Source organism: Polyergus mexicanus, unplaced genomic scaffold (genome assembly GCF_030449975.1).
Source record: "Polyergus mexicanus isolate NDT 795.1 unplaced genomic scaffold, iyPolMexi1.0 SCAF_6, whole genome shotgun sequence".
NCBI lineage: Eukaryota > Metazoa > Arthropoda > Insecta > Hymenoptera > Formicidae > Polyergus > Polyergus mexicanus.
The window spans coordinates 5,619,508-5,632,304 of NW_027223326.1; the positions used below are offsets into that span (position 1 = coordinate 5,619,508).

The 12,797-nt window shown below is 38.9% G+C and overlaps 1 protein-coding gene across 11 annotated transcripts in view; it reads left to right on the forward strand.

The window, feature by feature from the left end:
• The window catches only part of Syt20 (synaptotagmin 20), a 31,138-nt gene extending 18,722 nt beyond the window's left edge, over positions 1 to 12,416 (forward strand). For 4 of the 11 annotated variants that reach the window (XM_070297036.1, XM_070297031.1, XM_070297034.1 and 1 more), the window contains exons 7-10: positions 6,323 to 6,475; positions 7,031 to 7,151; positions 9,285 to 9,457; positions 10,230 to 11,185. In XM_070297036.1, the coding sequence (XP_070153137.1) occupies positions 6,323 to 6,475; positions 7,031 to 7,151; positions 9,285 to 9,457; positions 10,230 to 10,436 (654 nt within the window). In that variant the 3' untranslated portion in view covers positions 10,437 to 11,185. The other 7 variants (XM_070297027.1, XM_070297029.1, XR_011447054.1 and 4 more) reach the window with 6 other exon arrangements.
• Positions 12,417 to 12,797: the final 381 nt, after the last annotated feature.

Here is a 12,797-nt window from a genome sequence, read left to right on the forward strand (position 1 = left end):
CGACTTCGCAGCCTTCGCCGAACATTTTTGACATCCGCTTCGACTGCGGATCCTTTTCATCAGACCGAATTGAATGAGAACGGAATGTTTGCCGTTCTCCTTGAAATATTCTCGATCTTACAATCTATTATTCGATTGCGCCGGCTAGCCGGACTGTGGACAACGAGTCCCCCACCGAACTTTCTCGGCTTCGCCGACTATTCTCCAGGTCCATGCATGAAACGGAGAGTTCTCCGCCCCAGTCGAAATTTCCCGATTTTCGGACACAATGCCCGAACATCTGGAAATACGTGCCGTGTCATTATACATCAACGCCCATTACGTGACATTGTAAATCACGGCATCGCTGTCCGCGCATTTAACAACCTGCGTCGTTATATTTATATCCTGCGCATGCTATTAGAAGAGAATTCTCTGCAGAGAATAACATTATGCATTTTGGCATATATATGCATTCCCTAGTGTTGGAATTTTCTATTTCTATTTCTATTACTACAATATGTTATCGCTATCACTATCGCCTATCGCTATGGCTATCACCTAGCATTATATAAGGGCCTTTATTATCACGGCTTCGCCGTCCGCGTATTTAACGCCGCGCACCAAATAACCGCCGCACCTTTATATTTATATCCTGCGCGCTTTATAATATGCGGAAGCATCCACCCGCGCATTTAGCCCCACGCGTCGAACAGCCGCCGCGCCTTAACCATTTTCGCGCCGTATCATCTGCCACGCTCCCGCTTCGCAGGACTTAAATGTTGTATACTGACCATTGCCGGCAGAGCAAATAAAAGACCACTTAAAACCACGCGTCTTTCGTCGTGCCTCAACCGTTCACGAATCCTGATCCCGATTGCGTTATTTGCGCACTGCTCGTGAAGCGGCCCGTTACAATTGCCGCCCGAATAGGGATCTGTCTGCAAGACATACAAATGTCTTTTTAATCCAACGGCTTGGTAAGTCCATCTGGCCCACTCGATATCCGCTTCCAAATAAGCCAATACGTCAACGCGCACTCCAAGGAATTCGCAGTACAAACTCACGACGCACGCAATCCGCGACCACTCCCATGAATCGATACTGTATCGCCGCCCGCATCCACCGACAAAGATCATAACGGGGAACGCCCCTTCAACAGCCGCGATTTGGTTGAGTTCTTAAAACGCGTCGACCTTTGCGTGCAGTACGGATACTCCAGCAAGCAGCTTCTGAAAGGTTTGTCCGAATTATTACGCGGAAACGCCGTAGCTTGGACGCATAATAACCGCGACAATTGGGGGACGTGGGAAGACTTTCGCAATGTCTTCCACTTAAGATATCTCCCGCCGCGATATCTCGAAGAATTATAACGGCAAATATTCAAAAATATCCGATCCGGCAACGCGAAAACGAAAAATTCACTCCTTCGCCGACAACATGATGACGCTCGTGCGTTAAGCCGGGGGATTCACTCGCGAACAACGATTCACGCGAAGTTAAGCGAACATGCGATATAAAATATACATGAAACGCCGGGACGCCCAGAATCATAACGAACTCGTAGTAAACGCCGCGGAATTCGAGGGAATCGAGCAGGGGCGACATGGCCACAGCAAGAACACCGTGACACCATCAACCATAACAGTCACATATAATCGGGAGAAGTGCTGCTTACGCTGCGGTAAATAGCGAAGGTACATCCGGTTTGACTGCAAGCGCCCACTCCAACGGTTTTTTTGCAATGTGGCAAGGACGGGATCCTCACCAAGAACACCTTTCGCCGGAAAACGCCAACCGCGCCTGGACCACTGCGGCCGAACCACGCCCAGGGCCGCATAAGATACACGCCTCGGCCGCATCTCATGCTGATGATCCACGGGCATTCCGTAAAAGCATTACGGCTCCGGCTCAGAAGTCACATTTATAAACGCGAAAACCGTCGATTTGATTCGGCAACTCGACATCGAACCCATCAAGGAAAATAGCCAAATGCAAATGGCCACTTCCACCCTAATGCTCGTCAGACTACCGATCCGCTTGCACAGGCGTACTTACTACAACGCCTTCTTGATCCTACCATCATTACGGAAAGCCGTACTCGACTAGGATAGACTAATGCACTCGCATCTTATCGCCGCGACAGCTTGCCGGCGGAAAAGCCACCCGCATCCGGGAAGAAGAAAAATGATTGAGCGCGTCTCTAAACCGTGAGCTCAACCAATTTCAACAAGTTACCGATCCAACACCATTGATTGAGCATTATATTCTCTTGAATCGTACTACACCGATTAAACAACGTTATAGAGCACGCAATCCGGCCATGCAGGCGATTATTGATGCGGTCAAACAAATAGAGAAAGCAGGAATAATCGAGCCATCCAGAAGCGCGTGGAGTTCCCTTATCGTAGTCGTCTGGAAGAAGGCTAGAAAGCATCGATTTTTGAAAAGTCAACGAGATCATTGAGAAGGACGCTTGCCACAAGTCATAGCCACTTTGGATAAGTTACGAGGCACCGGCTACCTCAATACACTTGATCCAAAAAGTGGTTACTGGCAGATATCACTCGTGCCAGAAACCGACCGATCACAGCCTTCACCGTATCGGAGAAAAGGTTAATGCAGTTCTGAATGATACACTCTGCCCCAGCAACATTCCAACGCTTGCTTGATACTGTCATCGATCCCGCGCTTGAACCAAACGTTTTCGTATATTTAGATATAATAGTAATTAGTCGCACTTTCGACTAATACCTCGACCTGCTCGCCGAAGTATTCCACCGCCTCCACAAGGCCTGTCTCCACTTAAATCCTGATAAATACCAATTCTGTGTCGGCCAACTAAAATATCTCGGCCACGTCGCGGATAGTGCCGGCATCCACACCGACCCTGAAAAAGTCAGCGCGGTCACAAACTGGGCGAAACCCCGCTCAGTAAAACAAGTCCGATAGTTCCTGGGTCTGACGTCGTAGTACCGCCGATTTATCAAAAATTTCTCAACTCGCCGTCAAGCCTTCAGGATGAGTGTGGAAAAAGACATCCTCGAAGAAATTAACAAAATTCTCGGAGAATTTGAACCAGCCTACGGTCCACCCAGGACGATCCAAAAAGCACAGCCAATCATAAGAGCACCGCCATTACCTCGACCGCCGAAAGTGATTATGGTAATACAATGGTCCGATCGAGCCCACCTACGAAAAATGGGAATGCTGGCAATACCACCGCCGCTGCTAACCACTTGTCGCCGACGATGCTGACTACCGCCCCCATCAGCAATAAAACGAGGGCCGATATCACCAACGACCAACAGCATGGCAACGTGCCAGAAATTGACACCGGGGAATACAAGATCTGCTCCACATATGCCCGAAATCCTGATCCCGCCTTACCACCGCCAGTAATGATAGAACTGGAACCGGAATATAACGCGCCGATCCCGCACTTTGCCGTACACGTGTCCAAGAGATACAAGGTCTGCACACGATGGGACTGATAGACATCGGACGCTTTGACAGCGCCGGCAAATTGCGCTATCGCCGCAGACTAAAGTAATGTGCCTCAAAATTCAGGCACAAGTACGAGGAGAGGTGAGGTAACGATGCATCCCCATAGTTACTCGGCATGTTGACTAGCCGGAAGTTTGCTGCTCGGCGAACATCAACCGGGCAAGAGCAGAGGCGCTTAGCGCTTTTTTTTTATCTAACGGTTTGGTCAGTCCAGAATCGTATCCATCAGCCATAAAAGCATGAACATACACGCTCCCGGAGGTCGTCGACGCGCTCTAAGAACGCGACCGGATCGCGGCCGTCGAAAAGGTGTTCCCATTTTCTGAGTTGGTTTAGCATGTGGGCCGCGGGGGACGAGGAAAGTCGTGATTTCCGTCGGCGGGTGCGGGCGGTGATACGCGGGGATGGTTGTGTGCATCGTGGATTTGTGCCGCAAATTCCTCGCATTCACGTACTGGCTCATTCGGATGCGAATATCGTCGAGTATGTCGGATGCGTCAATGTCATGCGCAACTGCAATGTTGCTAAGTTTTTCTTTCGACGAAAGATGCGTGGTTTTAAGTGGTTTTTTATTTACCTCTGTCGGCAATGGTCAGTGCACAATATTTAAGTTCCGCAAAGCGGGAGCGCCGCAGATGTTAGAGCGCGAAAATAGTTAAGGCGGGCGGCTGTTCAGCGCGTGGCGATAAATGCGAGCAAATGCTTCCGCAAATATTATAAACCGCGCAGGATATAAGTACACGACGGTTATTCGGCGCGCAGCGCTAAATGCACGGATAGCGAGGTCGTGATTATAATAGCATGCATAGGATATAAGTATAATAGCGCGACGATTATTCGGCGCTGGTTGTTAAATGCGCGGACGGCGATGCCGTGATTTACAGTGACGCGTAATGGGTGTCGATATATAACAGTGCTCGGATTTAGTTGCACATTCGGTCCGATTCCGTGGCTCACGCCTATTGCCCCCCCACTCACCGCTTGTACGTTAGCGACGGGTCGCTAGATATGCGTAACTAAGGACCGCGACGCTTTGTCTCAGGAGCGTCCGTATATAAAAATGCCCAAATATAATAATAAGACAATACTTCTCTATAATTAAAAGTTTTTCTTCAATATTTTATGAAATATAAAATATTGAAGAAAAACTTTTAGAATTTTGATAATTTTCGCGGTGCATTTAAAAAAATATTGTCTTATTTATTATATTTGGGCATTCTTACATATGAACGCTCCTGAGACAAAGCGTCGCGCTCTTTAGTTACGCGTGTCTGGCGTCTCGTCGCTAACGCACGAGCGGTGAGTGGGGGGCAATAGGCGTGAGCCACGGAATCGGGCTGAAATGTGTAACTAAATCCGAGCATTGATATATAATGACACGGAGCGTATTTCCAGATGTTCGGGGATTGTGTTCGGAAATCGGGAAATCCCGACCGGCGCGGAGGACTCTCCGCCCTGTTGCGCCCTACGCGGATTTGAAGGATGGCTGGTGGGAACCGAGAATGCTCGGTGGGCAGCTAACTCGCTGTCCCACAGTTCGGTTGGCCGGAGCGATCGGATGATGGACTGTAAGCTTGAGAACTCTCGAGGAGAACGGCGAACATTTCGCTCTCGTTCGATTCGGTCAAATGAAAAGGATTCGCAGTCGGAGCAGATGTCGAGAATGCTCGGCGGAGGCTGCGAACTCGTCAACCTCGCGATTCATTTCTTTTTGCGAAAGAGGACCGGTTTTAGATATTTCTTGTGCGTACTGTTCAAGCGGATTCGGGCTCTGGTATCGATGTGTGATTCGGCGGTCTTTTTATACCCGGTAATTAATGTATTCGCGTCTTTTTCCTACGGTGGGAGGAACAATACGGTGTTTCGGCGGGTGTTGCTCAGCGTTAGTCGGGAGCGCTCGGCGCCGCTCGATTTTTGATGTGAGCTGTAACAAAGTCCGTACACAGTTGTTTAATTTCTAATAGATTTAAAAAGGGCCTTTGCCCTTGCCCAACTGATGTTCAGACATATCAAGACAGACTTCCGGCTGGTCAATGTGCCGGGTAACAATGGGGGGTGCAATTGTTTAAATTTATTGTTAAAGTATCTACTGATTAAAGATAAAGATAAAATGCACGTGTGCAGGTAAAGCAGTTCAAATTAAACAGGATTGTCTTAACCGAAGTCCTTATTAACTGTTTTGTTTTTAAGCACTATAATATCTCTATTACAACTATAGGATATTTAAATAATGTGTATTATTAATTATTATACAAAAAAAATATATTATATCTTTTATAAAATATTACCTTTTCATTATCTAAATTTAAAAAGATTAATTTAAAATGTACTAAAAGATTAGTTATGTAAAAATATATTAAAAGATTAGTTATGTAAAAAATATATAGTTTTGCACAATTAACTTTTAACTTTTTAATAAGTTAATAATTTTTTAACTTAATTTTAATTGAGTTAATTTTTGTTTCACTAACTTTTAACGTAAACTTATTTAATTTTTGAACCATTAACTTTAAACTTAACTTATTGTTAGTTAAAAAAAGTTAAGGTGCCCAACCTTGTATATATTATACATTTCAGCTTACATCAGAAAAAAGTTGTATTTCTTGGTCTATTAATGTAATATTTTGATATGTAAATTGACATTTTGCAAAGGTATAATACAGCGTATTTGTTAGATATGTATGTGTGGGATATTAAATTTGAAACGTATATCAACATGTAAATGGATAATTTTGATATGCAAATGATACTTTTGCGACAAATAGAATTGTTTGCTGTGAGAATAAGAAAGTGAATTGTTTTGAGCCGATCTTTGAACGATTATTTTGTTTTATAGGAATGGATTTTAGATATCACTGCATATGATCACGACAGATACGCAAATCATACGGAATTGTCTTCGCTTAAAGTATTGCTAAAAGACATGAAACAGATCTTTTACAGTCCAGAGATTCATTTATTCAATAATAGAATGAAACCCTCTTATCAGGTGATATATTATGATATATTATGATATACAACGTGTGTGTGTACATACATACGGGAATACGCGCACAGGAATGCCTTAACACTTGAATTTATGCATATATCGGAACACATGCATTTCTTATATAGGATATCCTAAAACTATCGCACTTCCTAATGGCAGATTCCTTAAAACATTTCAAGAGGAAAATCCTAATACAAAAATGTCGAGGCTATAATAGTTTTTAAATAGAAAGCAATTATATTTTACGAATGGCGGGGTTGAGATTTTGCGCGCTTCCCGTTTAAAAACTATTATAGCCTCGACATTTTCATATTAGAATTTTTGTCTTGAAATGTTCTAAGGAATTTGCCATTAAGAGGAAATACAGTTGTTTTAGGACACCCTGTATATGCTCCGACATGTGCCTAGATTCATATATTAAGGCGTTCCTGTCCTCGTGTATGTACTTATTATATTATACATATACATAAACATACATATACATATACATAATTTTTTATGCAATAGTATTCTTGCGCCTGTATATAATGCATAACTATTATATATTTTTTTTAGGAGTTTGGCGATATTTTATTAGCCATAAGCTATCTGCCCACCGCACAGAGACTGACTATTAATATTATGAAATTGCGTAACATCAAATTTACACCAGTGATATCCAATTTAAATAAATTTAGTAAGTTAGCAAAAAGAAAAGTTGCGAATGCGCCTAATAGACATATAAGATAAACCGGCCCTTGTCGTGAGTAGCAGCGTGGAAGCATATGAAAGACAGAACCAGCATTCTTTTTTTTTATGCGTTGTGGGGATTGTAGGGGAAGATGAAGACTGTAGTGAAGACAAAGCGAGCAAGTGCCTTTTTTCATGCACATGTATTTCCCTCATTCGCTTTTATCTCTACTATTCTTACCTAAGCAAAGACAGGAATAGTATTGTAGAGATCGTCATCCTTCATATGTTTTCACACGCAGGACATGTTTCTCACGGCAGAAGCCGGTCTATCCTATATGTCTATGGTGCGCCTAAAAAATTGGCATCGACTTCCAGATAGCGCCATCACTTATAAATGCATTTACTATATATATTTAAACCCCATCTAAAAAATGGATTAATTATAATATAGATATTGATCTTGTTCGAATCTATCTAAATATAATTTAGATTGTGATTTAAATCACATTCATAATGCTTCAATTCTAGTTTCAAATCATTTGTTATCGTTAAATATATATAAGTTTAGAAAAAATCGCGTTTTTAAAGCTATTTTTTCCATGTTTCTGTAGAAAAACAAAAAACCTACATTAATAAGATTTACTATTTTAACTCTATTTATTTATAACAACATTACATACTTCTATAAAATATTTAATATGTTAGTCCATTAATTTATTAGTTCGTGTGTGTAGGCTAAGAAGATTGAAAAATTAAGAATTGCGGAATTTCCAAAATCACACCACGCTATTGCTTAAATCGCACCGGTACGATTATACTTTATATGATTGTAAAATTTCAGTTTTTTCAGTATTACAAAAGAATAGCCATATGAAATAAAGAAAAAACAAGAAAAAAGAATATTACCTATTAACAAATCTTTAAAAAATGACACTTCCCAGTAAACACAAAGTAACAATAACATAACATTAATGTTATATTAATTTCCCACTCAACAATGTAACTGTTACGTACAAGACATGTTATATCGCCGTTACATTGTTGAGTGGGAAATTATAATATTGATGTTATATTACTGTTACTTTGTGTTTACTGGGTTTTATTCTTACATTGTTGTTAAATGTAAATATTGCATTTATGAATGAGATTGTAACTTATGTCGAAAATGTATAGTGGAAAATAATACGGTGAATGTTATGGAAACAATGAACACAAAAATCATATGCTAGAATTTTAAAAGATAAATCTGAGTGCTGTAATTTATATAAAGCGATTAAAAAAATAGCCTGATAAAAGCCTATAATATTTCTAAAATTAAATTATGATATACTATCTATTTTAGTAAACATCCATCAAACACAGTTCATAAACATAATTTTATTTTTTAAATCTGACAAAATATTTTTTTCAGTATGCAATATGTGATTTTGGCAATCTATAATGCGATAAAGGAGATTTTTTGACTAAATGGCATCGATTACTTACGATTTCTTTTTTTTATACTTATTTTTAGAAGTTAGTATAAATTTTCCGTTATATTTTCTAGAGAAAGAGAAGAAAATATCCTTTTCTCTATAACTGCATATTTAAAATATATATTAATGATATTTTAAATAAATTTTTTAATGATATTTGAAATATATGGATAATATCTTCGTTTGAAAATGATGCCGTTTAGGAAATTTTCCTCTACTATTAACATTAATCTATACAGGGTGTATCTGAAATGATGCACTAAACTTTAGAAGCATATTCTAGAAGTCAAAATAAGACTATTTCCTATGAACATGGGTCCGCAAATGAACCCTCCTCCGAGACCCCTAAAGTTTGGGGAAAAAATTATCAAATTAGCTGTATTTCAGAAAAAAATGGCAGAAGATTGAAATTTGGTATAGCCCAGTAAATTATGAAGTAAAGCCACTAACATGAAAAAATAAAAACGTATATTATGAAAACATTAATTTGCCAAGCTCAGAGAGGGATTCATTTGCGGACCCATGTTCATAAGAAAAAAAAGTCTTATTTTGATCTCTAGAATATGCTCCTAAAGTTTAGTGCATTATTTCAGATACACCCTGTATATGTATATCTTGCTACGCAAAAAAAAATATTTTTAACAAATTGATGTCTATTGTAGATCCGTACATTAAAGTATTAATGTTGAACGGAAAGACAAGTAAAAAGATAAGAAAAAAGAAAACTAAATGCTTGAACGCTGTAGTACAGCCTGAATTTAACGAGACTTTGACGTTTGATCTGCCAATCACTCAACTTGATACGGTCCAATTTCTAATTGTGCTTTGCAACAAGGTAAAAATTACATATAAAAGTTTCCAACAATTATTTCAAATTTAAGTAAAGAAATATATTTATTATTTTGTGTATGCATGCGTGTACATGTATAAATGTTACATAAATTACTTATCAAAATAATTAAGAAATTATCTTAAGACTTGTAAATTTTGTCGATTTTTTAATAGCGTGCACGCTATTAATTCAAAATAAAGTGTTGACGCTTCTTTGGCAAATTGTCTCAAGCAGTTTATCTCTCATATACACTTCACACTGATACATACATCACGAATGTGATGATCAAACTCCGATCGAACAATCTCCTCTTACAAATAATGAGAATATCGGCAGTATTTATTCAAAATTTTACAAAATGCAGAAATAACTGGCAATGAGTTTCTTGAGGTAGAGCAATGTTTCTGGTTTCACTTTATAGGAAAAGTTTCTGGCCTCAAAGTCTTAGTGACATTCTTCACCCCATTTCTGTTTTTTTCGTGAAAAATCATGAAATTTTTAGAATTTTTGCATGATCTACTTTTGATCTTCTCAAAACAGACAGTTTGATGGAGCGGAATATGTCACGCTAGTCATTTTATATAAAGTTGGTTTCACGCTTTAATATGCATTCAGAAAAATTATCCACCGACCCCCGAAACAGAGGTACGGCTTCTTAAAAATCAACAAAATTCACAAATTTTAAAATGATTTGCTGTTTTGAATAGAATAAGAATATTTTTGTGAGTATTATATCATAATACGAGAATTGTATCTCGCTTTCCAAAAATTCTAGATTTTACCGGAAGGATTACCTACCAATATTGTCGATCATGCGAGCGATAGCGAGGATTCTGTCAGCTCATTCAGAAACTCTCCCAATACCTCCATTGGTAAAGTAGCACTTGGAAAAGGAGTGAGAGGTTCAACGGAAAGGTTGCATTGGTTCGCGGTGCTTCAAAATCCAAGGAAACTTGTCAGCGTATGGCACACTCTGAAATAATAAAAGCCATCGTTATATTATTACATATGTATATATATGTATAGAAAACGTTGTTATTTTTCAGCGACTTTTACGTGCACAAATGTGCACTTGCTTTATATATTATTTATTATTAATTTAATTCTATTTTAAAAGAAACAGAGAAAAAATGTATGCATCCACGCGACCAAAGATGACTTTGTAAATTAACAAATTTCAAATAATCGCGGGCTAATAAGAGCCAGAACGCGGATGGTAGTGCATCAGTTTCATAGAAAAATAAGTTTTCTATAAAACTGATTATGTGCACAGAGCACAAAATTTACTCGGTGCTATACCAAGATTTTATAAAATTAATCTCAATTCGAGATTTATATTAACCTTATTATCCCCTTGAAGAGACGAAGGCGAGAAAATATTGGGATAAAGTCGCTGAATCGAGAATCGAATCCGAGTCGAATTGAGATTAATTTTAGAAAATCTTGGTATATAACCAAGTAAATTTCGTGCCCTGTACACATAATCAGTTTCATAGAAAATTTATTTTTCTATGAAACTAATGTACTACTATCCGCGTTCTAGCTTTTACTAGCTTGCAATTATTTGAAATTTCTGATATCACTCGAGAGCCTAATTTCTTAAAATTGTTTGTAAATTAAACTTTAAGTTTTTATTTGCGATTAAAGGAAAAAAAATAAATTAATAATTATTAATATTAATATTAATTTTATTGATATTTAAAAGAATTTTACTTTATACAATAGTGATTTTCAAATAGCATTTTTTTATATACAGGATATCTCTAATGTCTGACCCCATCCCTGGATCTCGGAAACGGTTTTAAAAATATGGAAAAATGTTTCAGACAAAAGTTGTAGAATATTGAGGAGGACACATGATAAAAATTATGGACTTGACCTTGAGTGACCTATTGAAGGTCAGACACACACACAAGAGGCGTAAATCTGACCGTGCAACTTCCACGCGGTACACCTTGGGTAATGCGAATGCCCGCGGTATGTCAACTTTGAAGCTTCATATCTTGGAAATATGACTTGCGCCAAAAACAAAAATAGGTAGTGTTTTGAAAACGTCTTGTCAAAGGCTACAAGAATATGCAATAAAAAAAGAGGGGTTCCATTTTTTTTTTTACATGGAGAAATCTTCATAGATATCTCCGGCTCTGGGGGGAGCCGAATTCTTACCGGCTAAAATCCCATAGTGACCTACCTCGGCAGTTGGGCGGGCGCCTGGAAAATGTTTACACATCAGCGTCACCAGTCGCCCTCCCCCGCTACGCCCGGATTCCGGGCTCTGTTTCGGGGGGGAGAGGTCTGAAGAAATCCCCCAGAAACCATTCCGTGAGGGGTCAGAAGAACCTTTCAAAACCGTCCCGGGGAAGGTCTGAGGGATCCTCCCAAAAGAGTACCTAAGGGGCGAGGCGGGGTCACAGCCGCCTTTCCCCCTCCAGCTCAGGAAGTGCGCGTGCAATGGCTTTCATGGACCCCCGTCCATTTTGGCCTGCAGATCCCCCGGCGGTTAAGACCGCCTCTTTCCAGGTGGGGGGGGGGGGTCCATTTAAGAAAACATCGATGAGCTTCACTTGACCTTTGAACACCCCACGTCTGCTTTACACAAATACAACTTAAATAAACTTTATTTTTCTTATTTTATAACAAAAAAAGCATTTAAAAAATTCAAACTGCGTATTACTTAGGAATGTGCCCTCTATAATATACCATATATGAAAATAAAAACGATCCGTAAGGTATAAGTTAATGTAAACATTTACCCTCAAATTTTCCGAAAGTTACAGCGTATACAGACATTTCTCAAAAAATTCAAAATTTTATAAAAAATGAACCCTTTCACCGATACTCATCAAATTCAACCACCCTTTAATAATACTCTATCCATGTAAAAAAATTTAACATAATATTTCAAAATTTGCGAAAGTTACAACGTGTACAAGTATTTCTCAAAAAATTAAAAATTTTATAAAAAATGAACCTTTTCATCGATTCTCACCAAATTCAATACCAATCATCTTTTAATGATACTCTATCCGTGTAAATAAGTTTAGTTTTAGATTAGATATCTCAAAAATTGCGGAAGTTAGACTTGCGTAAAGTTAGCACCCCATTTTTGAAATTTTAAAATTCTACAGATTGTTCGAGGTTGTTCTAGACTTGTTCTAAATTGTTCCAGAACATCAAATTTATATTATAAAAATTTTCGCGGTAAATTAAAAAAAACAATTTTTTGACCTGGCACCCCATTTTTCGAAAATAGAACTTTTCAAGGTTGCTCTAAGTTGTTCTAGTTATTCTAAACATTGTTCCAAAGTATTAGTTTGATTGATCAAAAACTTTAAGAGATATT